Below are 27,978 nucleotides of genomic sequence, written 5' to 3'. Positions count from 1 at the left end.
TAGCAGCACAATATCATCTGCATATTGTAGGCACAGAGTCGGTATTTTACCCAATTTTGGGGGGTCACCTGGGATTGTCTGAAGGCACTTGTCGAGATCTGACGTGTAAATGTTAAACAGACCAGGCGCTAAAACGCAGCCTTGTTTGAGTCCATTTAAGGTCCATTTAAGGTTGGAATCTTAGAGGTTACGCTGGACCCATCTCCTTTCTAATTTTGGACCCACGTGTGGGAGTACAGATTGATAATGGCATCCAGAAGTCTGGGCCGGACCCCCCCAAGCTTGCATTTTTACCTATAAAGAGGCTCTTGGAACTTTATCAAAGGCCGCTTTAAGGTCTACGAAACAGGCATACAAGGGCCTTGATTTTGCGAAGGCTTGGTAAGCTAAAAGAGTGACCGCAGAGATGTTCGTAAGGGTGCCCATCCCAGCTCGGAATCCAGTGTGCGTTGGAGGAATAAGGTTTGTATGACTGATCCAAGCCTCCAGCTCTACCAAGCTCTACGAAGAGATTAGATGCATATATTTTCGCCTCCACATCTATCGGCGCGATCAACCTGTAGTTGGAGGGATCCGAACGGGAACCCGACTTGTAGATTGGATTGAGGATGCTTCCTGTCCAGGACTCTGGGATCAAGCTGTCCGCTGTAACTTTCGAAAAAAGGGGAGTCAGGACTTGAGACCAGAATAGGGGATCTTGTCGAAACGGGGCATTTGGTAGACCGTTCGGGCCTGGGGCTCCCTCAGATTTTAAATTTTTTATGATTTTTAAAACTTGAATTTCTAAAAACCGCTCTAGATCCTCAGAGAATTCGTGGTTCATGGGATCGTTGGCTTTACATCGACCTCCGGCCTCCTGCCCTGTCGGTAACCAGCAATTTGTGGCTGATTGGGATCTATTTCATTATATAGGAGTTCAATATGAGCTCTCCATGTGGGCTCCAATATATCTGAATTGTGATGTCGATTTCGGCCGTTAGTTAGTTGGTTAATTTGTTCCCAAAAGAGCTTAGAGTCCCCTAATTTGCATGTATATAGTAGTTTCGCCCAAATATTTTCTTGGTACTCTTTTTTTTGGTAGATTTTATGTCCCTTTTTAGCTTTTTTCTTGTTTTAGAAATAAAAAGCAGGAATTCCTGGTGGCATTCTGTTCCCCGGGATCGTAGTTGTCTGAGGTATTTATTTAATTGTTGTTTTTGTTTCCTCAGGCTATTGTTGAACCATGCTGCCCCTTTCACGTACCCTTCAGTATGAGCATGGGCGTTTTAGAGAGAATTTTTTATTAATTTCATAAATCAAGGACACCCACGCTTTTATGGTCAGTGTTTTGGAGTTGGGTCTTTCTAAAAGGCTGATGTAGGTGCTTGTGATGGCCACAATTTTATCCTTATTCCGGCGGAGGCGTTTTAGGTTATAACATTGTGTTAAAGATGTTAAGGCCTTTGCTTTCTCTGGGGTTGCAAAAGATTTTAATAGAGTAAAAGTTTGCGGCTGGTGATCACTTTCTGCCCTGTCTTTTATTTGGAAATTCGCAATGTACGGGAGAAGGTCGTAATCCGTAAAGGTATAATCAATGGTAGATCGTGTTTTTTGTGTAACCCTGGTGTATGCTGCGGGCCGTTCGTCGGGGCTTGTCCATTGAGTACACACATTGAAAGATCTTTCAGGCGGGTTGTGCATTTCTTACCAGCTGTGTCCTGTCGGTTGATGGCCGTTTTACCCTTGCACCTAGTATATTGTAAATTCATGTTGAAATCACCCGACAGGATGGTTTTAGCATCTGGATAGGCAAGTTTTAGTGTTCTTAATGAGGTAAACAATTGTTCCGTTCGTGCTTTCTTTAATTTGGATGCGGGATGAATATAAATGTTAAGAATGAGCATGGTCTGGAACTCCGAGACGACTATTTTGACACACACCATCCATGAACAGTCTAAATCTATGATCGAAGCGTGCCATGGAATTTCTGTTGAAATAAAAATAGAGAGACCTCCTTTTGCTCTTCCATATTTAGTAGCTCTCTTAGCCGGGTTCAGGAATTCCTTAAAACCAGTTATTGGAGATAAGGTTAACTGCCAGGATTCTTGGAAGAGAATAATTTTGTATTGTGTAATAAAGGCCATGAAGTCGGGGTCTTCTAATTTTGAGTAGAGCCCATGCACGTTCCAGGAACAGATGTTACAACCTTGGTGTGAGACTGGAGCTATTGGTGAGGTGGGTCATGCAATTCCAGAGGGTGTGTCTTCTATGTTTGAGACCTAAGGCCTGAAAGCTTACCGGCTTCAGGATGGTCAAAAGTAATGGTGATTTTCCTGGCCGAGTGCACTGTATCACTTGTTTAACTGTGATTATTTGGGCCTTTTGCACCTTTTAAAAGACTCACAGTAATGGGAGATGATTGTAATGGACTTGGGTAACGAGGGGGAATTATCTTTTTTAACTCAATTCCCCAATTGGCGAACGTAACCTTCTGCTGCCAAATCTGATTGGTGTACATTTTGTTAATAAATGTAGCTATTGTAGCTTCTTGACTGGTGGAACTCTGATTTTGATTGAATTCGATACTTTCAATATCATTAGTGTTTATATGGCTTAGAGAAGGAAGAGCTTAAAATAATCTAAGCAAGACACTTCTATTTAGAATGTCGTGAGTTCCACTTGAAACATATAGTGGATTGAAAACCAATTTATTGTTAACTGGGGGATCGTACTCCGATTCGTTATCTAAGCTCCTTTCCGTTTTTTTCTCCGCCAAAGGCTCTCCGATGATCTGGGGTAAATCTCGAGGTTCCGGGGTGTTTTTCTGTGGGTGGGTTTCGCCTCTCCTGATTGTTTCAACAACTTGGCTTACATCAGCGCTGATTTCCTCAGCCAAGGTAGGCACTCCCTGGTTTGTTTTCCTTGTTGCCAATTTGGAGCATCTCTCTAATAGTTGTGTAGCCTGAGTTTTTGGTTTGTGATTTTCCTTTCTTGCTACGGGGTTAAATAAACTGTATATTTTCTCTAGCGAGGGCGACTCCCTTGTAATGTGGTTTGAGGTATTGGGTAGATTTGAGAGTGGGATCGGTTTCTCCTTAGGGGTTGCTACTTCCATGTGGTCTTGGAATGTATTGTCTTCTTGGTGTGTTTCATTTTCAACTGATGTTGCTGGGAATGAGTCCTGATCCTGATTTATTTGTTTGCGCTTTCTGGACTTTCTTAGTCGTTTTCGCTCTCGCTTAGATAAAAGCGTTGGTACTTTTAGTTGACTTTCCAACGACTGATTGCATTGTATTTCCAGAGGGGGATCCTGGGCGCTTAAGTTGTCAAACATTTGGTGACTTGGGTGTAGGTGTTATTAATTTAGTAGGTTTGATCGATACAGAGGTTGACTCTGTTTCGCTACTTTTTGTCCCCTTTGGGGGATCGGGACCTTCTAGATCGATATCCGTTAAGAGTGCATTTTCTTTCTCTGTTGATGTTGCTTTTTCTTCTCTGCAGCTGTTGCGGGGATGGTTGAAATGTCCCTTGTTGTACCCAGTAGTTCAGTAAGAATAGTTGGAACGGCGGCTAATTTACGATTTATTTGGGGTACAATGACAATGGCATGTTTGAAAAGCGGTTTCCCGGTCGCGCTGAACCTTCAGGACCATCTTGTTAAAGCTGTGTAGTTTTTGTTCGACCCCCTGAACATGAATTGCGAGAATATATAGGAGGTCTACTTGAGTGTCCAGTTTGTCTGCATGAAGGGTCATTGCTTTGCCTATTGTGTCCAATGTACTTAACAGGTGAGGCCAAACTGGAGACTTTGGTGAAGCTGAGCTGGCACGGTAATCCAAGTGGGGCGAATGCCCTGGGGATGGTTCGCTCAAACTGCCTGAGGACTTGATAGGTGATGCCTTTTTTAGGATAAATGGTGACTGAAAGACTGGTCCTAATTGGTTTAGTTGGCGATTTGGCGCGTCATTTTGGTTATCCAGAAAGGGGTGTTCTTCAATTTCCGGCCTTTCGAAAGATGAATCGGGGTGGCCTGGAGTGGCAAAGCTTGAGTTGGCTCTCCCCTGACTAGTGGGGGGATAGGCCCCGAGGGACTCGAAATGGGTTTGTTGTGCAGATGTGCTGAATAAGATTCAATGTGACAGACTTGGGCACTTAGGCCATTATGACCACTGTGTCCTGGTGAAGTTTGATGTTCTTGTGACAAATAAGGAAGATCCGGGTGAAACGAATGGTAATGGATTAAAACCTCAGTTACCTCGGAATTTTTCCATTGGTTGGTCTCCGGAAGGTCGAAAATTTCCGGGGTTAATTGTTCTGGGCTCTGTGTTTCTTAATTTTTGTTGCCCAACGTGCCCAATCCTGCGTTCCGGAGGTCTTTTTTTTTCTAACCATTCCAATTCACTATTTGTTGGTTTTCTGTCCCCTGATGTGGACGAGTTTGCATAATTTTTATTTAGGAGGACTTTGTTGTTGTAGCTTGGGTTAATAGGATTAGGAACTTTCGAGACGAGACCACTCCGGTTATCCTCCGTAGCTTTAATAGCAACCATTAAGAAGTCTGTAATCAGTGCTCGTTTGCTGCTATTCGTGCAGGAGTTATGCCTGTTGAGGACCGTGCGGGTTGCCGCACGGGGTGCCTTCTAGCTACCATCGCACGTGGGTTGTGGGGCGGCCTCTACGGAGGGTTTTTCTGTGGTTTCCAAGATGTTTGCCCTGGGAAGTGGTACATCTGTTATTGATCCGCACTTGTACCGTACTTCTGTTTATTTTTTGCCCTCTATATTTCGCGTGCCAGGATATGCTGAGGACATGTGCGAAGGGTTATAATTTTGAGATGTAAAATCAATCATCGGCCCTTCCTTATCCTCATCCTTGTCCTTCCTGTTTTGGGCTGGAGCTGGGGCTTGCAAGTGTTCGTCTTTCTTGTCACCCCCTCTTATTTTCCCTGACCGCATTTCCCAATTTATTGGGCCCACACTCTTGCCACGCTTTTGCCGGACTGTAGCGTTTTGCCTGCCACTGTATAGTTCAAGCAGGTCGCTGAGTCTGGACACTGAGCACTGAACAGGTATATATCTGTCCGGCGAGCTGAGTTTGCTATAACGGTGATTGTTCAAATGTGGGATTTAAATAATAGGTTTGCTGGAGTGAAACCTTCAGAGGAGGGCATGGTTGTTTGATCTCTCCCGGGGGTGTGAAGTTAGTCTGTATCTTATCTTTTTCTTTCTTCCTTCCTCTCCTCTCCTCTCAGCAGCGTGGCTAAGGAGTGGCAGAAGGACAATTTTTTTGGCCAAGTTTTAGAGGGGCAAGCAGGGAAGGCGGGGAGCGCACAGTTACCGGCTGCTTCCTATCACCTTTGTAATTGCATTTGCAATTTGCGATTACCAATTTGGTAATCGCAATTGCGAATGCCTTCCCATTCATTTGTATGAATAGGAAGGCATTCCTTAATAGCATTCCGCAATTTGTGATTCGCTGTTAAGGAATATGTAAGAATCACACATTTTTTTTGCGAAACCTACATACATTGCATTTTGCTATTCCATAGTAGTGAATCGGTAGAACTCGCTATTATGGACTCGCAAAATTCAGTGTTGATACATCTGACCCGTAATCTCCCTGTGCCTAACAAAAATGAAGGTGGCCTTCTGTAACAAAACTGGTGCTCATGTAAAGCGCTCTGATACTCGATGTCTCGGGTCGAGTTTGCGCTATATAAAACCTACACACAAAAAAATGACCAAAGTTGTGCTCTGATTGAGTTTTGGGTGGCAACGCTTGACTGTGTGATGAGGTAGGACAAGGGAGAGAGACTGCGTGCTTGGGTTATATTAGCTCTCTGCTGTAATTTACTTTGCAGGTCCTACGAAGAGGTAATTGTAACTATGATGATTTTCAGATACCACCTCCTGTGCTGTATATATGGCAGTCACGACATTCACACTGTCATCTTGTAGGTCTGTAGAGGGGACAGATAAGTCCGAGTTTGACAAAGTAATCACATAAAATACATTTAGTGTATGCAGACGATGTGGTGGTATATTTGGGAATGGCCGTACCTGGCACCTCCGCTACGCTTGGCTCTTGGATCGGTTTGAGACACTGTCGGGTTTAAGGGTTAACATGAAAAAGACCTATTTATTCCCTCTGGTAAGACCGACATCCCGGCCGACACTATTACCTGCTTATATCAACTGAGCCCCTCATTCATTTAAATATCTAGAAATACAAGTCTTTCATTCTTTGGAAGACCTAAAGTAGGGGAACCTGGACAGGGTGCAAAGTGTACTTTTCTTGCCCACATTGCTATTGCCCCCCCCACACCCCCCCATGCTGCTGTTGATGGGGCTCCCCCATGGAGACCTGGTGACCATGTTTACGGCCGAGCAGCTGGGGTCATGGGCAGATGTGTGCTTGGATACAGTTGGCGAATGCTACCAAGATGGCTCGCTAGTCCAGTTCGCAGACCTGATGGATAGTTGTTGTGGTCTCCCCCCATTCAACCCCTCCCCCGCCCCCCCACCCCCCCAGGGACAGTCCCTGCAGTATGAAGCCTTTGTTCGTACCTTTGAGCAATTATGGGGTAGGGTTTAGAACGAGCCGGCTATTCACCCAGTACTGAATGCGCTGATCACTCTGGGCTCTGCAAAGCACCAAGTGAAGTTCACCAGGAAGCCCTGGTTTCGCAGCTATTAGTCCCATGGGGGATCTCTGGGGTAAGTGGGAAAGGTCGGAGGTACTGATGGAGAATGGGGTAAGGTTCTAAGGTCTCACAAGGAAATATCAAGGAACACCAGACTTGAGTATAAGCAGTTCAACTATATCCATATGGTTTACATGACTCCCCATAGACTCAATGTTAGCTATGGCGGCAAAGTGAGTGAGTGCCTGAGGTGAGCTTACGTGGAGGCTGACTTTATACATATGTTTGTTATATACAAGGGAACCCCATACAGTAGAACCTGGGGTAGAATGATAATTTTATGGAACAGTGGTTCGGAGTAGGCCTTATGCGGTCCTTAAAGGAAACAAAGGGTATTAGCGAGTATTTAATAAGTCGCTAGGGAGCATTGGTAGTAGGAAAAGTTTAGAGTTTTTTATTTTTACTCTTTTCTCATAACAATATACAAAAATATATATACACTGTATTGCAGGTGCTCAGGTGAATAGTACGGTGCAGGACGTGACATAGGTGATCAAAGTGAACGAACTGTCACACACAACAAGGATAAAAACACACAACAATTATATACAATGGTACAAGTGAAATTCCTTGGGTAGGTCGACGGCGTTTCGATCTATATTGTTTTAGATCTTCATCAGGACAGTTGAGCCTCCTGAAACTACAGAGAATTCAATTATACTCTCTTTCTTATATGTACTTTACTGGTGTTCCTACATGTTTGGATCTGACATTGTTTTGGTGCTCCCGGAGAAAATTAAAATTAAAAGGAAGAAATGGATTCCCAAACATGCACATGTTCAATTTACTATGCATGCATATTTTTTGTGAGAAGGAATAGTTCGGGGGCAGATGATTTAATCTCACCCAGGTGCGCGGCGTTTTTGCAGGCTTAAGTTATGCGCGCATGCATCCAAAGGAATGGACTGTAACAATTTAAAAATCATTATATACCTTGCCAGTGGAGAGGGCAAGGATGATCATTCGTGCAATACAGCTGGGCGGATGTCGCAGCTTTTCAAGGAATCTGTGGGTAATTTAATAAGCATGGGTTGGGCTCAGTTGCTGTAATCATTTAATAGATCTTAGCGAATATGGCAGAATTGAGGGACTAAGGGATAACCATAATTGCTTATTAATCCAGAGACTTACATAAAATTTGGTTAGATTCCAGGCTTTAATTGGGGATTCAAGTGGCGATTGTTCACTACTGTGTAGGCAAAAGTCCTACTTGAGCTTATCAAATAAGAGAAAGAAATAACAGTTATTAGGACTCTAGGAGTATTACTAGCCGTAATTAGAGGGAAGTGGGGGTACTTACTTACAGAAAAATATTCAGGTTAAAACATAATCAGTATCGCTGCCAAAAGCGCATTCGTCGCTATGGTAGGGAAAAGTGCCTGAAACTGAAGAACATTATCGGTCAGTGCATGGTTTAGTTTAGTTGAAAAACGTGGTGATTATGACCACGGTATCGGTGATACACTTACGCAAATAATGTGGGTTCCCACAGCGCATTCGTCGCTATGGTTGAAGGGGGCGCCTGAAACTGAAAGAACATTACCGGTCAGTGCGCGGCGAGTATAAATCAATTAGAGCCAGCATGGCGAAGGAAAGGCCGGGGGGTAGGCGATACACTTACTTAATTGTTGCAGGTCGGTGCGGCAGGAAGGGGGTCCGAGTACCTCTTTACAGCAGCTCACAACTGAGTGAGCGTCCCTGACTCCATTAAGAGCGTGTCGGGGATAGTGCGCGCGCAGGCAGGGAAGCGTGTCTGGGCTGAGCATGCGCGGTAGGGCTCACTCGGAGCATGCGCTCTTAATTAGTGTTGTAACTGAGTACATGCGTGGGACTGATCACTCTGGGCTCTGCAAAGCACCAAGTGAAGTTCACCAGGAAGCCCTGGTTTCGCAGCTATTAGTCCCATGGGGGATCTCTGGGGTAAGTGGGAAAGGTCGGAGGTACTGATGGAGAATGGGGTAAGGGTTCTAAGGTCTCACAAGGAAATATCAAGGAACACCAGACTTGAGTATAAGCAGTTCAACTATATCCATATGGTTTACATGACTCCCCATAGACTCAATGTTAGCTATGGCGGCAAAGTGAGTGAGTGCCTGAGGTGAGCTTACGTGGAGGCTGACTTTATACATATGACCTGGAGTAGTAGCATCATATAGGACTATTGGGAGGGGATCCTGGCCAAGATCAAAGATGCTCTGGAGAGGGACCTGTGGCTCACTATAGAGGTCTGTTTGTTAGGGCTCTACCCACGACCTCCTAAACGAGAGGATGGGGAATTGATTAACAGACTTGGCCTTAGGCCTAGCCAAAAGACGGATAGCATTGGTGTGAAAATCCCCTTCTGGGCCACAAGTACCCAGTTGGAACAGATATGTTATTAGTTGGGCGGGAGGGCAGAGTCCCAAGTAGGGAGGAAGCGAGGCGCAACCGGATACGACCAATAGCGGATTTAAGGAAGGAGGCGCTGGCGACCTGAGAAAATCCAGTGCGAGAACAGGATGTGGGGGTGGGGACCGGGAATGATAGTAAGTGACTCGCACATTACCACACAGGAGGTCCATGCCCCGGAGGGGTGGGACATGCACAGACTACTATTCAGAGGAACACTTACACACAGTCCTAGTTGCGGGGCAGATACGCGGTTGGTTGGAGATTAAGGCCTCTGGGCGGGACCCCCCTACCCAGGGTTGGATTGGGATTAAAAATTGGTCCGGGCACGCATAAAAAAATCGGCCCACATTAGCATAATGCCTTCCCTCAAATCACTGCTTCAGCGTAATTTTACATACAAAGGGGGGGGGGAATGCAGGCATCAGTTTACACTAGTGAAACACCCCTGAAAACAAGTGAGGCCACTTCTGCTCAGGCCCCCTGCCCCGCTCAGTATGCCTACATTAATGGGAGGCCCAGCGAGAGAAAAGGGGTGACACCTCTACCTGTTGCTGCTACACGGGAGGTAATGAGTGCCCATCTCCCTCCAGAAAGGCCACTCAGACACCCACTGGGCCACTGGCGGTATAGTCGAACAAAAGAGACACCGTTCATATCGGCCCCCAGGCTGCTCAAAAGCAGCCCTCAGGTGGAACGCGGACACCGGCTCCTCAGGCATTGCCCGAATGCCCCCGTTATCAATCCAACACTGCCCCTACCCCCAGAGACACATGCCCGCACAGAATATATTACGTAATTGCTGAGAATAATATGCGCATTCTCGGAATCCGATGATCCACTGCCTGTTCTTTTCCTTTTTATGGTTTAAATGCTTATGTTGAATTAAATCTGAGTAAAATTGATGAGGACATCGCCTGAACCCTGGTCTGTGGCCTGAGTTGTCCACCGAGAAGGGGCAGGGAAGAAGCGATATGCAGGGGCCACGGGAATAATAGGCAAACTGGGGCTGTGGCCTAGTAGGCACCCAGGTGATGGGAGGAACTAAGCTTAATCACAAGATAAGTGATATTATGATCTGCCCCTAGATTGAAATGTATGTAGATCTGCCTAAGTGATTATACCGAGAATATATGCATAATATGCTTGTACAACTTTGATAAACACATAAATGTCAATAAAAATGTTTTTAAAAAAATTCATTCAGTGTATAGTCGGGGCAAAATCTTTTATAAAGAATAGTTCTTTATTTACAAACCGGAAATATAGGTACGATGAAGTGATGAACTGAAAAACAAACCAGCAGGATCTAATCCCTTCTGGACTCTATATATGACCTTTAAATAGTTTTATGGAAGTTATGCGGCGAGGCGCTATAAATGATGGAACACAGGGCTTATGGATAATGTTAAAGTGCGTGGCAAACATTGCATCCATGTCAGCCTCCACATCTATGCGTTTTTTCTGTTGTGCTACTCAGTGGAATATGGTGCTAACCTGAATGCTTGATTGTGCCAGTACGTCATTCGACGTTGTGTTTTGAAAACAAAAATGTTATTCATATAGTGCTTTCTACTACACTTATTCCCTTCCTAAGCACTGTAAATAATCAGCGATGCTTGGTCTTCGCTAATGCTGGAGCCTGGGTGCAAGGTAGGGTGACCAACTGACATGGCTGCAAATTCAGGACGGTGAGTGTAAAAATTCAGGACAAAGGGTCAAAATTCAGGACAGGAGGTCAAAATTCAGGACAAAACTTCGGGACAAAATGTACGTTTTACAGACACATCAGAGGAGGTCGCGCAATAGAATATAATTAAGCCCATCCACATCCAAACATATTCAATCATTTGTAAACCTATCCATCATGTATCCTTCTATCCATCATTTCACTCATCCATCCCTCCATCCACCGTTTCATTCATCCATCCATTATTCATCCATCCATCCTTTCACCCTATTCATCAGTACATTCATCCATCCACTCTTCCACCCATCCATTCACTCATCCATCCAGCCTTTTATCCTTTCACCCATCCAGCCATCCTTTCACCCTTTCACCCATCCAGCCATCCTTTCACTCACTCATCCATCCACCCAGGCACTCATCCTTCCACCCATTCACCCTTTCAGTCCTCAATCCATCCTCCCTTTCTCTCTCCATCAGCCCTTTAGCCATCCTTCCTTCCACCCATCCATCTACTCATCCACTCATGAACCCATCCATTGACCCTATCAGTCATCCATCCACCCTTTCAATCCTTCACTCTCAATCCATCCATTTGTCCATCTACCCTCCCTTTCACTCCCTCATCCATCCTTACATCCACCCGCTCACTCATCTGTCCAGCCATTCACCCTTGTACTTATCAATTTATCAATCCATCCATCATTACACTCCTCCATCCACTCATTAACACACCATCACCCACCCGTTCACTCATCCACCAATCCTTTCACTCATCCATCCACCCTTTTACCCATCAATCTACTCTTCCACCCATACATACATCTTTTTACCGTTTCTCTCATCCATCCTTCCACTCACTCATCCATACATCCTTTCTCTCATTATCCATCCATTCGCCCTTTCACGAATCTATCCAGCCATCCACCCATCCCTCCATTTACTCACCAGCCCACCTTTTCATATTAATTATGAGCTGAGCCTTTGTCTGCAGAATTGCAGACAGAAGAGGCCCATCAAGAATGTCACCCATGCTGTAGTTCCTAAAGCAATGGGTGGGTGTAGAGTTCCCCATGCCCCTGCACATAGGGAATCTGAAAACATGAAATTCATGGGTCATTCATGATGCACAGTGCCAGGCCCTGAGGTGACTGTGAGATGGTGTTGTTTCCAGGGCTATAAGTGGGATGACAATACCGGGGGGTTCCCCAAAGGGGGTGTTCGATGTAATTAAGGGCGTGGCTTAAAACATGTAAGCTAAAAATGTGTGCTTAATATAGTGTGCTGCCCGACTGGTATTTTGCCTCTTCGGTCACTGTATCCAGATATATAACAACAAGTAATGTTACACCTGCAACAAGCCAGAACTATTGGCTTTGTCATTGGTTGTTAGTTGTATAAAATAAAAAAGTAGCAATCTGGCTTCCTTGAATATAATATTGAAAATGCATTCGTTCTAAAATGACGAGTCTGTGAAAGAACTCTAGCCCCTTCTTTTTAACTTCTTTCACCAGCTCCTTTTGTTGAGCTGGGTTCTCATGTAGCAACATTGGCGTTTTTGCACATTTCTTCTGTCTGAAATGTCCTGCCCTAGACAGAACCTGGGGGAGGCCCACCACATGCTTTACCAGCCTAGACTGGACCATTGTCATTCTGTATGTGACAATCAGCCAGCACACAGAATGACAATGGGCGGGTGGGGCTGCTCTTGTGCTCCAAGGAGGAGAGCGAGGAGCCCCCATCAGGGAGTTGAGGTTTCATGCAGGGAACAGGGCTGTTCTCTGCAATGCCCAAAATTGCGGAAAAAAGGCGTCCGTAAAAGGGATCCTCACCGACAACGGACGTGAGGTCCAAATTACGGATAAACCATGAAATTTATGGATGGTTAGTCACCCTACATCATACATAATCACATAAAGATGCACCCTCACATACACACACAGACCATCATGCACACATGCCACGTCATATGAACAGAGTAGGAACTCACATAATTAAAATGACATCACAAGTTGCTAAAATAACACAAACATGCATACCTCTCACCGTCGCAAACCATAAATTAAAATCATATACGCTTAAAACATGTGAAAATGGGCAAATGTTTGGAAAACCTTTGTTATTGACTCCTATATTTGCTGAGTCAGCATTTTACAGTGGCAGAAAAGCAGGCAGCCCACCTAGTCTTAAAAAAAATAAGACACCGTCCCCGCTCTCTGTGTGGTGTACACTTCGGCAAAAGTCCATAATAAAATGAAGGCAAAAGACTTTGGAAAATGGAGCGCTTTTGCAGCATCGGGAAAGGGTTATGGAGAATAATTAAAAACTGACCCAAGATTCTAAGTTTCTTAAACTTAATTGAGAACACTCATCCACAGGCTCAACTACCTCAGTGGTATTACACCAGAGCCAGTTCTATCAAAGCAGTGTTTTGAGTAAATCTATTGCAGGCTGCACAACTTGTTATTAATGAAGAGGAATCCTGTCCCTTGTGCGAGAGATAAGATGCCAGCATCATGCAGACGCTCAGGAACACAGTTTGGGTGAACTAACCCCGGCATATGCATTTGGTGAATTTGCCACACTGTTCACAAATTAAAGTATGTTATACCAATTTGGATTTTTTTCATTTGTATATTTCTGGACCCTTCCAGGTTTTTTTAGTGTACCTAATGGTGTGACATAGTAGAAGTATCTCCTGATAAATATCAGACGTCTTACATTAAAACCTTTGGACGCCTTTATTTATCACTAGTTTCGGAACAAAATCAGAATGCCATGAGCACCTATTCCATTACACAAGGTCACTGGAGATTAAGGGATTTGCCAGAATAACACGATGTTTAAACCTGCATTTATTTTTTCTTTCATTGTGTGTGTGTTACTTTTTTTGCGTTTGTAACTGCATATGAAATAAAGTCCTTGCAGAATAGTTTGTTCTTCTCAGCCACCTCTTTGACTCTTCCACCACTCCAAATGACCCCAGCCCCCATAGCACGATTTGCATATTTTACACTTCAAGTCTGTAAATGAAAACCGCCTGGAATTGCGCCAATAAAGAAGTCCACACTTCCAGGCCGTCTTAATTTACACTTCTTTGCTAAGGCATTTCACCCCCCTCAGAATGCAGTCAGAGACCCCCAGGGGGCCGCGCCCCCTGGGCGTATGTAGACCTCTGGCAGGAGGAGGACCAGCAAATGCTGTACCTGTACAGAGGGGCCCATTATCATTCTGTGTTTGACAATCATCAGGCAGATAACAGAATGATAATGGACGATAGCAATCTGTGCCGAGAGGCCTTTCAGTTCACAGCAGTGCGATCTGGCCCCTGCAGTGAGAGTTGGAGAATTCTCAGGCTGCTTGCAGGGGGGACAGCTTGCACCAACACCCAGAATTACAGACAAAAGCCGTCCGTGAAAGATTTCCTGACGGACAACGGACAAGAGGCCCAAATAACGGGCAGTCCGTGAAATTTACGGACGGTTGGTCACCCTAGTGCAAGATGACTAGATGACTAGATGACTCAATGTGTGCAAACTAGAATTACAAACTAACAAAAGATGTAGGTTTGAAGGTGCCCTAAAAGACTGGTCTCAAACATGTAGCTCTGATTTGTAGTAATGGGGCAAACTGGAATCTAGTAGTCTGTGACTGTGGGGCAGCGAACACAGTTCGGGGAGAGACCAGTTACCGTATCAGCTGTTACAAAATACAACTCACGCTGGCAGCAAACTTTGGGGACCTGCATCTGCTACACATCTGGTGACAGTCAACATTTCTTAGTGGAGAGAGGGCTGACTGCACTCACTGATCTCACACAAGTAAGTGAGGAACTGAGATTTAGGATCCAGGTTATGCCACACATTTAAACCTTACTACTCCTGGAACCCTAAGGCATAGAGAGGGGGTTCAAATGGTTTCAGATTCACAGTGAACAGATTCAATCAGCAGAATAGTATGAACGAGGTGAGTGGGAAATGGCTTCCAGGCCAGGGTGGTGCAGTGGATGGCGACTTGAACTGGCTGATCTTGCTATCGCTGACCGAAACTAAGGACAGAAAATACTATAAATGCAGCGCAAGACACCGTTCCTGCTGTTGAAAACATGAAGGCATAGGAATAGTGTCTTACCTTTCCTCATTTACTTAAAGGAAAAAAATGTATTAATTTTGGCAACACGGCAGGGATTGCCTGCAGAGACGCTGATCACAAAATGGCTGTCGGGTTCGAACACGAATATGCAATGTCTCATTAAGAGGCACACAGTAGATCCTAAGAAAGTCCACGTGCGAATGCCTACAAGGTGCGGTGTGTACCCCACATGTACAGCTACACTGATGTTTATTTGTGCTATATTTGGGATCACCTCCTGACCTATTTTCTAAAGGCTATGTCCCCCACACAATGCTTGACCTCAAGATGCCGGCCCCCCATGAGACTCTCGGTTTATAATTAAAATCTCCAATATCTGAACGGTCAGAGGCTTTAAAATCACCCAGAGACAGTCATAACTGCTTTTTCAGAACTTTGTTTGCCCACCAAAGCTGCATTTGAGTATGTACAGCACGCTCTCACCCATGGCAATATCCACTCCCTGAGCAGATTTATAGCATATCAATATATCATGCTGTAATTGGAAAAAGTCCATTATGATATCATTGCTCAAGGTCACAAGCATTTTTCACCAGAGTGCACTGGAGACAAGGGTTCAAGTCACTACACCACCCTGATCTCTCCATCCTTTCCAATAAAAATAACAGAGGAGCTTCAGTTGAAAATTCACCATCTTGTCTGCGCAGAGACCTCTATCCTCCGGTTACGCCACACTTCCTTAACATAAACTGGCACAGCACACCTCTGGTGCAACGGGTACCTGAACGCAAACAGCACATTATTGAAGAGGCTCTGGTGTGAATCCGTGTAAGTCATACTGCACTTTACACGGTACATAGGTAGCAAGGTTATTTTCACATGTAGTACCTATAAAGTACTAATAAAGCTTCTGCTTGAGATGCAAACCTTTTTCTCTGTAACCCTTAATATAATATATTCAACCTGGTGTATTCCTCAAAACAACTACATAACATGAAAATTATGGCTGAGAAGAAAATCAAACCGAGCCACAAACACTCCAAAGCGGATTCGCCGATCCCAGATTAGCCCGATAAAGAGAAAATTAATATATCCAGCACAATGTACATCATTTTAAACAAGCTGGCTGTGTTGTATAGCATTTTAGGACCCTCGTGTAATTTCCCCGATTCATGCCCTTATATAGGTATTAAATATCGTATCCTAATATAGGCATAGAAATCATAACCATATTAAGACATAGCTCAAGTAGTCCTAATACGGCTTAGCTACTTCCACTAGTTCCGAAAATCAACGATTTCTTGGAAAAACCCACCTTCAGCAGTCTGGGACTTCCCCCTGCATGAATATTAATTTATCCAAGAACTCATGCAGTTTTCAAAGAATCAAGTATCTAATGACGTTATTATGTCCAATCTTACGTCAAACTCTGCACCGTCAAGGTATAAATATACCCACACTTGTCCAAACAAACACACAGTGGTTTGGAGCAGTCCGACTATCTACTTGCCCGACGCGCCCTGCTGCTGCAAGTGCTGAAGGAAGCCGACCCTCCAGCTGACGCACTGAGAGACGCTGTACTTTCTCCAGCCGAGAAATCCAGCTCCAGTGTTTCCAAGCTACCCTTGCGGGTTGCTGGGAAATAGAGTCCTGAGAGAGATACAAGACCCCCTTCATTCTAAAACCAAGGTACGGAGCTGATTAGACCCTAAGAGAATTCTTGGAATAGATTCTTGGCAAAGAATACTAAAACTAAGCTACATCTTACTTCTTCCCTTGTACTAGACCTAGGCTAGGTACACCAGGGTAGGCGTATTTTAGAAGCACCAGTTGAGTACTTTTTAGTAATTATTTATCACTGTATGTATTTTATGCATCTTTATGCTAGTCTTGGTTAGAACATAATACAATATGTCACAGCACCTCAAATGCTGGACAAATTGTTCTGTACAAAAAGACGTAAAGATGGTGTTTGCCCACTTACACTCTCAAATTATGGGTCTCGGAACACTGCTATTGTCAAGGAGGAACAAGCAAAAGACTTCATGTAGTGTCATATAGAGACAATTTCATGTATTAAAACTACACTTGTGCCAGGACTTAGACCTGGATGAAGTTTGTTACACCAGAGTAATTCTCAAAATTTTGGCAATACTCCACATGGTGCTACCAGGCCAAACTTAAGCGTGGGAGCATAAGAACAATGCGAACAACCAGAAAGCAAGCGTCTGCTGTTAGCAACACATGCTTTTACACAATTCTTTTAAGGGCAAAAAGCTTTGTCAAGTCTGAAATGGACTCAAGGACACGTTTCTTTCTAAAATATAGCAGTAATGCCGGTTTCACATTTCATTTAATTTTTGAAAAACTTTGCGTAGTTACACAAAATCAAATCACAAGAATTTCGCACATTAATAACTCAAGGCGGTTGCATGTCAATGTGGATCATGCATCTCTTCTTGCCTTGCAGAAGCTCTTACCAAAGCGTAGAGCAGGCTTTTAATCCGACCAGCTTAGTAGCACCCACGAGCCAGAGCTTGAGTTAAGGAGTGGAAGGGTGAAAAGCGACCTAAAAAGACTGCAAAAGTGAAAGCAGGGCTGCACACACGCGCGCCGTTAAAAAAAAAAAAAAAAAAAGACGCCAAAAGTGAAAGACTGCGAAAGTGAAAGCAGGGGTTCGTGCGCCGGCAAACACTTAAGTAGAGCTTGCGTAGCAGCTCCAAAAATGATGCGCGCGCAGCAGTGATCGCTCTGGATGGGAGGCAGATGGCGACTGCGCGTGTGCACGCTCGCCTGAAGGCAAGCAAGCGCTAGGCCGGCTGTGGCAGCACTTTGAAAACCCGTATACTAAATGTCTCTCCGCGCAACAGATGCGCTGGCTCAGGTGAGACCTAGAAAAGTATTTTATTTTAGTTGATTTTATATAGCATCTTGTACCACCAGCAAGGCGCTGAAGCACTTTGTGGACGCACAGCAAGCTACCATGGCAGGTGGTATAATTGAACAAGCATTGGCAAAGCCAATAGGTCTTGCCTATGCGAGATTTGTTGATTTTGCTGATTTTTTTTTTAGCTGTGTTGCAAATGGCTGAAAGTAATGTAAACATATTTTTTTATGACACAGTCAGAGTTATCCACATTATAGCGCTTTTTTATTTTCAGTTATGCTGCACAGAAGCTAGCGCTGCTGTATACTATGGCTAAAAGACATTGACAAAGCCATTAGATCTCGCATCAGCGAGACCTATTGGCTTTCCCAATTCTTGTTATATGCTTGTTATATGTTTGGACTAGGCTGAGCGTCTGGGAACCATCAGCGATAGTGAGATTCCGCTCATATTCCCAAACATGATGGATTAGAATACTAGAGGGCTGTGTAAACCCAGAAGGCCAGTGTTCCTTTTCAATCCCATTCTGCCATCCCTTAAATCTTGAATTTCAGGGTAGAGCTCTATTTTCAATTTGTTTACTGTAGTGCATAGAATATGCATGCATTGGTACAAAAACGTGGCAACTGGTCAGGGCCCAGATCCCACACAGAGCAATAATAATTAATTTGTCAAGGTATATAGTAGACATTTGTAGAATATGTGTTGATGCTTAACATTTTTTATGAAAATGTTAGCAGCATTTACGTATTTTATTAACATTGAATGTTGACTGTATGTTTTTATTCTTGTTTGGTTCTTGCGCTTGGGAAGATGCGTAACACAATATATGTATATGTTTTATTTTAGTAACAATGTCCACTAAAGAAGTGAAAGCTGCTTTGAAAAGTGCCAGAGACGCGATTAGAAATAAAGAATACAAAGATGCCTTGAAACATTGCAAGGTAGGATTAATATATTGTATTTAGGATGCTGTTTGATGGATGAATCAGGTTGACTATTACAAAAAAATTTTTTACTTTTGAAGCTACTTCCCTTTCATTTCATGTTATTTAATTTAATTCTGGTTTACCTTGCGCGTTTGAAGTGCTCTATGTCTCTATTGTAAGCTCAGAGGAAATGGTAGGACATGCATGTGCTTAATTTGTATTTGTGTATTCCGGTTACCCGCACTCATGTTTGTGTACCTGAACTTATTCTTCATCATCAGTCTCGGAAGAGGGAGAGAAAGGCATAAAAGAGAGAGAAGAAAAGAGATGTGAAGTCGAATCAATACTAGGCAACATTTGCCTTTGGCAACTCTGACGGTCATGAGCTCTGTCGGCAGGCTCCCGAGATCAACTTTGGGGCCCTGTACTTAGTAATTAATTAATTATTTCACAAGCTAAGCAAGTGTTGACAGTGGTGATGTTTTCATTAAGGCTAATTTATTCTATTTTTACAGGAGTTCCTTTAAAGTTGTTTCAGATTTTTTTATAGTGGAGATTCGATATCAAGTGACTTTTAAAAGAAAGATGTAAATATAATGGGTTTTTTTGTTGTTGGGGGTGGGGGTATTTTCAAACTGTATTCCATACACTGTTCTAGAACGACCTAAACATGTTGTACTCGGGCAGCATATCTGATTGCACTTATCCGTGTCTTATTTTGTAAATTTTGCTGTTATGCAAGGAGTTTGCTCATATTTGGCTTTCTGGAACTTTATAGTGGGCGTTGGAAGACAGAGCAGTTAGTCCTGGAGATAGCCACAAGAAACAAAGTTCTATTGTTACTGTACTAAATCAACTTGAAGACTAAAGTCCTCGCACTAAAACAATGAATTGTGGTAGAACTCTTAAGGCTCAGTGCACTTCCCTCTGGAAAGTTACTCCTTCTTACCATGAAGCGGATTGGAAGAATTTCATTAAAGTTAATTGACCTCTAAGGCACTATGGATGGGGCCTCTAAACCAGGTGCTATGGATGTGGGGGTCACGTCCAAGTGCAAAGGGCAGGGAATACATCTGGTGCTGGCAGCAGAGGGATTCCCTTCTTAGATCTCGCCTGAGAAAGCACAGGTGCTGTCGCATGCAAGTCTATTGTTAACCAAAAAAAGAGCTTAAAGCCTGCCCATAACTTACCATTGGTTGGCTTCTCTCCACTCTAATTTCCTTGCTTATCATTGGTAGGCATGAGGCAGGTTTCACTTTCTCGTCTGTGTTTTGCTCTTTGGTGGAGAATGGGAAGCTTCTTGGAGGTGACCAGGTTCCTAGGTTCTTTTTAGTTCTAGTGCACTTCTAGCACTGCATAAGAGTGCATCTATTTCCATGTTGTCTCACTTCTTCCCCCGGCCGGAAAGAAGGGGTTGGACACAACTGACAATTCAAGATGGTGGATTTTGGAGAAGATTACACGCAACCCAAGAGGTGGCGATATTGAGGAAAAACTGAACACTAGAGTGTGCAGGTGGATACATATCTTGGACTCAGTGGCAGGAGGATTGAATGAATTGGAGGAAATCAACAGACAGATAGGGTTGTTACCCTACACCATACAGTACCTCACAGCCATCTCTGCCTGGTTCATGCATACATGCATATAGGAGTGCACTCTATCAGTAGCATGAATGCCGTAGCATGAATGCCCCTGAGTGATGGGCTCACTGTTTTATCTGCTGATTTATTTATTTATTTTTATTTATTTATTTGAGCTTATAATGTGCAACAGCTACCCGCAGTGGGTTTCCCGGCGCAAGGGATAGACAAAAGTAGAAAGAGAAGACACAACAACAGTACCATGAACCAGCTAGAGCGACAGGATAAATCTATTGAAAGAGTAGAGTCTTCAGTTTTTTCTGAAAACAAAATAAGTCGGTCTCTGATTTCAAGGCAATAGGTAGCGCGTTCCAGGATTTGGGGCCTAGATGGGAGAAGGACCGACCCCCTATCTTTACAAGTTTGAATCTTGGAACAACAAAATCGCAGTTAGTAGAAGATCTTAGTGTGCGACTGGGCTTGTAAGGTTGAACAAGACTCTGTAAATATTTTGGGGCCGAGCCCTGCTTCATTTTAAAAAGATAACACAGGGCTTTAAATTTAATGCGGCTAGGGACCCTAAGCCAGTGTAGATCACGAAGAGCCTGTGAGGCCGAAGATCTCGTCGGAATGTTACAGAGAAGTCGGGCCGACTAATTTTGTACTACCTGAAGTTTGTTGATGGTAGCAGCGTCGGCACCGAGATAGAGGACATTTCCATAGTCCAGGCGAGAAGTTACTAACGCCTGGACAACGGTTCTCCTGGTGGCAAGGGGTAGCATCCATAACATTTTCTGGAGCCATCTCAAGGTGGCAAAACAGATGGCGGCCACCTTAGTGGCCTGCTGCCTCATAGAGAGTTTGTCGTCTATAAGAAATTCGAGGTTGCGAACCACAGAGGCCGGCTGGGGGAGGGGTCCCATGTCGCTGGGCTAGTGTTGCGGGCCCCAAAGATCTTTATTCTTCCCCAAAATGACGATCTCAGTCTTGTCACCGTTTAACTTGAGGAGATGCCTTTGCATCCACTCAGCTACACGTGACAATCCGACCTTCAAGATCGATACACTGTTACACTCACTGCTGGAAAGGGAGAAAACAATTTGAGTGTCGTTGGCGTATGAAAATATAGTCAGCCCAGCGTCCTCCACGATGGTAGCCAGGGGTCTGACGTAGATGTTAAATAGTAAGGGGCTGAGTATGGACCCCTGGGGAACGCCATACGCCGATGGACAAGTGGCAGATACGGCTTTCGTTGAAAAAACCTGGAAAGTGCGCTCACTTAAAAAGGAGGCAATCCAGGCTAACACAGGACCATCTACACCCAGGGATCGGAGAGAATTCAAAAGGATGGAATGGGACACTGTATCGAACGCCGCACTCAAATCCAAAAGGATGAGTGCAGATATTTCCCCGCGGTCGATACCGTGCCGCAAACTCTCCGTCACCCCAAGGAGCGCGGTCTCGGTGGAGTGGTGCGCTCGAAAACCGGACTGGGAAGAATGTAGATAAAGAATTCCGCAATAGAGTTACACTGAGCTTCCTCCAAAGCTGGAGGAATCGGGACAGTATTGCTCCTGTCAGCTTCTTGACAACGGAAAAAAGAGTACGTGGGCAATTCTGTGCTTGCGTCACTGTACTCACGGTGTATGCAGCTCTCGCAATTTTACATTGTGAGTGGTACCCCTTCAGAGCCTCTTTGTAGGCAGTTTTCTGGGAAACCGAGTAAGAATGCCTCCACTTCCTTTCGAGAGCCTTGCAATTGGTTCGTAAGATCTTCAAATCAGCAGAGAACCAAGGTGCCGGGGAACGGTGAGACCTAGAATGTTTCGGGGTTAAAGGAAGAAGAGTGGTTACAGCATTGGTGAGACAATGTGATACAGCGGTGTTCAGTTCCATGACTGGAACATCGATGTCCTCAGGGCGGGTGTTCACAAGGTGCTGGTTTAACTTCGTAACATCAAGTTTACCCCACCGGTGGATTAATTCGCCCTTACTGCAGCCACTCTTTACTAAGTTCTTAGTATGGAGTAATGAAAAGTGGACTGCGAAGTGGTCAGACCACTCCAACGGGCGGGCACTCTGTGAACAATCAAAAGGGAGATTGGAGAGAATGGGATCCAATTAATGTCCAGCAGAGTGAGTGGATCCAAAATTACGCAACAAAAGGTTGAGGACCTCCTGATCAGATAGGAAGTGCTTGCTAGTGGTGCATAAAAGATCTTCAAGATGCAAATTAAGATCACCTAAAATGGTGAAATTTGCTGCCCTAAGAAGTAGGGGAGCTTTGGTCTCGACAAATGATCACTCCCTGTCGTATGTCTACACACGTATACTGCAGTGTTCATAAGACAGGATTTTACATTGGTAATTTAATTATGCATCTAGAACTGTACTTTCCTCTTCGCACAACCTTGTGAATGATGGGATGTCTCATCGTTCGTTTTAATGATGCTTCACTACCCACAGTTTATTTGTTTCTACGAACCTGTGTTGTAATTTAGGTAATTGTATGAGAAACATCTGTTGTATTTTTCGTAATTGTATGAGAAACCTCTAATGTGGTCTGACATGCTTTACATTGTTTCATACACGTGATTGGAGCCACAAGCTTCTTCTCCCCTTTGCTCCAACATAAGGGGTTTTTCTTGATAACTACAGTAAATCCGGCGAAGGAATGCTGCTTCACCCCGTTGTCATGTAAATTAATCATGCTTGACGAATCATAGTTTACATTTAACTAAGAATCTACCTTGTAATGTGCACAACTGTATATAGCTAAATTTACTGTGTTTAAATATGCAAAGTGTTTGTAGCCACGAGATTCTCATTTCTGCCCCCTATTCCCTGAGACGATTGGGTCTCACTCGTAATCCATTATATTTCTTGCCGAGGGATGATGCTTCACTCTGTTGCCATGGAGAACTCAAACACTTGCTCCATTTCCCCACCCTTCCGTTTACACAGGGTCTGACTTGATATGTAGGTTCCTTGCCCCGCCTGGATACGTCCGCATACGTCACATTTGTATGCGTAAAACTCCTCCACTAGTGTCACTCAGCTGAGAAGATACCGGGAGAAAGCTCAGTTGTAGGCCGCAATTGGAACACACGGGTGAGTTTTCCTCCTAACAGCTGTGCTCAGCGGGACAATCTCCTGCCCCGATTCGCTACTCCCCTCTCGCACCAGCTATGTCCACCTTCCTTAGGAAAGTTTACAAAACGCTGTGATCCGGAAAAAACGCAAACAGACCTGATCGGAATTAGGATCAGTCTCGGTATTCTTTTTCCCGCAAAGTGGGTAAGTGAAGCTCAGACACTTTTTATATTTACAGCGTTCCCCTTGAATAACAAGCTCCTGATGCAGACTTTGATCCATTAAGAAGAGAGGCCACGCGTCTTTTACACTTGGAGAGGAGCATTCCCTCACGGTCATTTTCATTCTTTTTTTTTTTTTTAAACATTTTTATTATTTTCAGCAAAGAAAAAGTACAGAACAAGCAGGTCACTGTCAAGCCATGGCCCCACGCCCCCCACCCCACCTCCCCCCTCATTCCATCAAAATTCAAACCCCCATAATATTATTCAAATACTCATACATTGATAGCAGTTCATCGGTTCCGTGAGGTACAGTCCCTTGATCTCGAGCAGCCCTCTCCTGCACATGCATCATAGTTACGGACATACGGCCTCCCTTACAGTCCTCCATCCAGCTCATGGTAGCGTCTCCATTTGCCCCACACTTTACGGAATTTCTTCGGACACCCTCTCGCCTTATACGTGACCCTTTCGGCCGCCATATATATATATCCATGCCCCTCCTCCATTCCCCTAACTGGGGTGTATCTGGTGCCCCCCATTTCCTGGCTATGTCCCTTTTGGCTACCACCAGTGCTAGAACTAAGAATATCAGTAGTGGACGAGCCAGGTCCACATCGTTGGACATCCCCAGAAGAATGAGCTTCGGGTCCAGTGGGATTTCTACCTCTTGCACCTCACCCAGTTCAGCTGTGACCTCGCCCCAGTAGGCCTGTATATGCGGGCACGACCATACTATATGTAAGAAATCCCCACTTTCAATTCCACAGTGCAGGCAACTAGGGTCAGAAACTCTCCCCATCTTAAAGAGCCTTACTCTGTCAAAGTACACCCTGTGTAGGATCTTAAATTGTATTAAACGAAGTCGCGACTTAATCGCTACCTCCCTAGGGTGCATCAGTACTACCCCCCAATCTACATCATCCATCTCCCCTACTTCTCTCTCCCAAACGGCCTGAGGCCCTCCAGCCTGTTTGGCTTATTATTCATGATCGACTTATATGTCAGGGATACAGTCTTTTCAGAGATCTTTTCCTGCAGCAAGCGGCCTTCCAGTGGAGCATATTCAGGGAGTGCCTCCTGCAGTGCCCTTTCCATCTGCCATGCATGCCTGAATTGTATATATTTGAAAAACTGGGAGCTATGTAACCCAAATTCTGCCTGTAGTGATTGAAATGATTTCAAATTCCCGTTCTTGACTACATCTCCTAGGGAGGAAATACCTATGTCGTCCCAACCCCGGAAGCCTCTCAACTTACTAAATTCTTTCAGCCAAGAACAGCCCCATATCGGGGTCTGTCTCATAGGTCTATGCGTCCATCCTGTAGCTTTCGAAGCCCTCTTCCATGCCCCCAATGTGAATTTAGTGGCTGGCAGCACTCTGGCCTGTCCTTTCCCCTCGTATATGTAGTGAAGGCAGTTGTGCGTTCCCATTGCGTGTCTTTCTAGTGCATAAGTGGGGTGTGTGGCAGGTGCGTGCACCCATTCATTAATGGGAGCCAAGTGTTCCGCCCAGTAATAGGCCTCCAGGTCGGGAAGCGAGATCCCTCCATCATACTGGTGTCTCCGTAGGGTAGCCAGCGCAACTCTGGGATGCCTCCCTAACCACAAATAGGACCTCAAATCCGCATGAACTTCTCGGAAGGTCTTGGGCTGCACCGGGAAGTATTCATTTTGGAATGCGTATAGAAATCTCTGTAGCGAGATCATTTTGAACATAGCCGCCCTTCCAAGAATTGTCAGGGGGAGCGTTGCCACCTGCCTGCGTCCATTTTAAAGTTATTAATAATACGGTTAATATTACGCTCATATGAGACGTCCCTATCTGTTATAAATATCCCCAGATACAGAAATCCCTCACTGGTCGTCTGCAGTCTTTCTGGGAGCTGAGGCCACTCTGTCCGCCCTCGGGGATCGTAGAGTGTTGACTTGCGCCAGTTGATCTGATATCCAGATCTGGCACCGTACTGGTCCAGTATACTGAAGAGCGCCGGTATGATCGTCTCTGGCTGCGTCACATATAGCAATACATCATCTGCATAGAGGGACAGTTTCGAGGCATGTGGGCTGCTGAATTCATATCTGTGCATAGATCGCCGCCTAGTGTTGGGTCCGGATGATTGCACATTGTTGTCCTGGAAGAGTCTTCGAAGTATCACGAGATAGGTGGCTCCTCCCCTGGACTACAGTGCGCATGGGCATCGACTCCATCCTCAGATTGTTTTTTTCCGCCATTGGGTTCGGATGTCTTTGAATTCCCTCTTGTCGGAATAGATAGAAAACTTTCTTAAAACCAAAAGGTCTTTAGTCTAATACGTCGGTATAGTCTTGCGTTCGGTCTTAGTTCTTCCAGCTCGGTCCCGAGCCGGATTCCCTACACCTGCGTGCTTTCGACGCGGAAGGCCCAGTCGACGCATCAGACCCTATCGACCGTCCATCATGGACCGTAGTCCATTTAAGAGAAGTCCTGTCTGCAACTCAAAGTATCCCCACATCGACGTCCACCCGGTGTGCAACAAATGTCTGTCGCCGGACCACGATGAAGCCAAGTGTATGGCTTGTTCACGCTTCAGGTCCAAGAAGACGCTTAAGCTTCGACGAGCTGCGCGCCAGGAGGCCCAGCATGCTGCACCAGCGCCTGTGGACATCTTTGATGCAGGGGATGTCGAGGACGAATCTATCCAGGACATTAGTGAGTCGAACCCCGCGTCGGGCGTCGACTACGACGCGGATGCAGAGATGTTCGAGGCCGAAGAAGTCGTCGACGAGGTAGGAGACGACGACGGGGCCCTGGGGGCCATGGAGGATAGCTCGGACGAAGAGCTTCCTCAAACTGACTCTGGGGCCGTGCCAATTCATAAGGCTCAGGTCGAGGGATCGCCTTCGGGCCTTACCCAAGATCTTACCATGGGTTCTACGGCCCCGCCTTCGGGCTCGGCCACGGACATTGCTGTTGAGCCACACCCTGGCAAATCGAAACCGAAAGTGAAACCTACGGTCTCGACACATAAAACTGCACAGGGGCCGTCCTCGAAACCGAAAGTGTGCATCGCTTTGGTCGGCTCCAAGGCCTCGGAGCCCTCGTCCACTCCACCCAACATGCCCCCAAGACACCGTCCTATGTCGGCCGAGCATTTGCACTTATTGCAGCAGGAGGTCATCGTTATGCTGCAAAAAGGAGCAATAGAGCTCGTGCCTGTGCAGGAAAGAGGCACAGGGGTCTACTCCCTGTACTTCTTAATACCAAAAAAGGACGGGTCCCTCAGGCCCATCCTGGACCTCAGGCCACTCAACCACTACATCCTGTCGGAGCACTTCCATATGCTGACCCTGCAGCAAGTGCTCCCGTTGCTCAGTCAGGGGGGTTTTCTCGCAACCTTAGACCTAAAGGATGCGTACTTTCACATTCCACTGCACCCTTCACACAGGAAGTACCTCCGGTTCACCATACAAAACCAGCACTACCAGTTCAAGGTTTTGCCTTTCGGTGTCACCACGGCACCCAGGGTGTTCACAAAGTGATTGGCGACAGTGGCGGCGCACCTCAGGAGACTAAACATCCATGTCTTCCCTTATTTGGACGACTGGCTCATCCAGGCAAAGTCAGCCCAGCAGTGTGCCGCACACATGTCCCACACCATTCACCTCCTGCACGATCTGGGATTCTCACTGAATTACCCAAAATCCCACCTCCAACCCGCCCACATACGGCAGTATCTGGGTACGACCATAAACACTCTGGCAGCCGCAGCACAGCCAAATTCAGTGAGGGTCAGCAGCATTCAATCGCTGATACAGAAGTTCAGACCTCAACACTCGCTTCCAGCAAGAGTGTTCATGCAGTTGATAGGCATGATGGCCTCCTGCATCTCCATAGTCCCGCACGCAAGACTACATATGCGCCCGCTTCAGGAGTGCTTAGCACGTCAGTGGACTCGGGCTCACGGGCAGTTGAAAGACCTAGTGTTGGTGAGCGGTCGGGCATACAACTCTCTGCATTGGTGGAATCCACGAAACCTTTGCAAGGGACGACCGTTCCAAGAGCCTGTGCCGCAGATCATCCTGACAACGGACGCTTCTCTCCAGGGATGGGGAGCTCATGTACTCCATTACACTGTGCAGGGACTATGGACGCAACAGCAGCGGAAGATGCACATCAATGTTCTGGTACTGATGGCGATCTTCATGGCACTAAAAGCCTTCAAAGTACATCTGTGCAACAAGGTCGTGTTGATCCGGACGGACAATATGACGGCCATGTACTACATTCAAAAGCAGGGAGGAACACACTCTCCGCAGCTGTCTCATCTGGCTCAGAGCATGTGGAAGTGGGCCATTCAGAGGAACATCTTCATCATGCCTGAACACCTCCCAGGCAAGGACAATCAGATGGCGGACCTGCTCAGCAGGTACAGC

The 27,978-nt window shown here is 45.4% G+C and overlaps 1 protein-coding gene across 1 annotated transcript in view; it reads left to right on the top strand.

Moving 5' to 3' along the window:
* The window catches only part of SKIC3 (SKI3 subunit of superkiller complex), a 1,256,060-nt gene that overhangs the window by 34,682 nt on the left and 1,193,400 nt on the right, over positions 1-27,978 (top strand). The window contains exon 2 of the mRNA XM_086960925.1: positions 18,586-18,680. Within this exon, the coding sequence (XP_086817051.1) occupies positions 18,591-18,680 (90 nt within the window). The 5' untranslated portion in view covers positions 18,586-18,590. The remainder of the gene's footprint in view (positions 1-18,585; positions 18,681-27,978) is intronic.

Source organism: Lissotriton vulgaris, chromosome 3_1 (assembly GCF_964263255.1).
Source record: "Lissotriton vulgaris chromosome 3_1, aLisVul1.2, whole genome shotgun sequence".
Classification (NCBI taxonomy): domain Eukaryota; kingdom Metazoa; phylum Chordata; class Amphibia; order Caudata; family Salamandridae; genus Lissotriton; species Lissotriton vulgaris.
The sequence above is the reverse complement of the archived record's forward strand: the minus strand, read 5'-3'. Positions and strand labels throughout refer to the sequence as shown.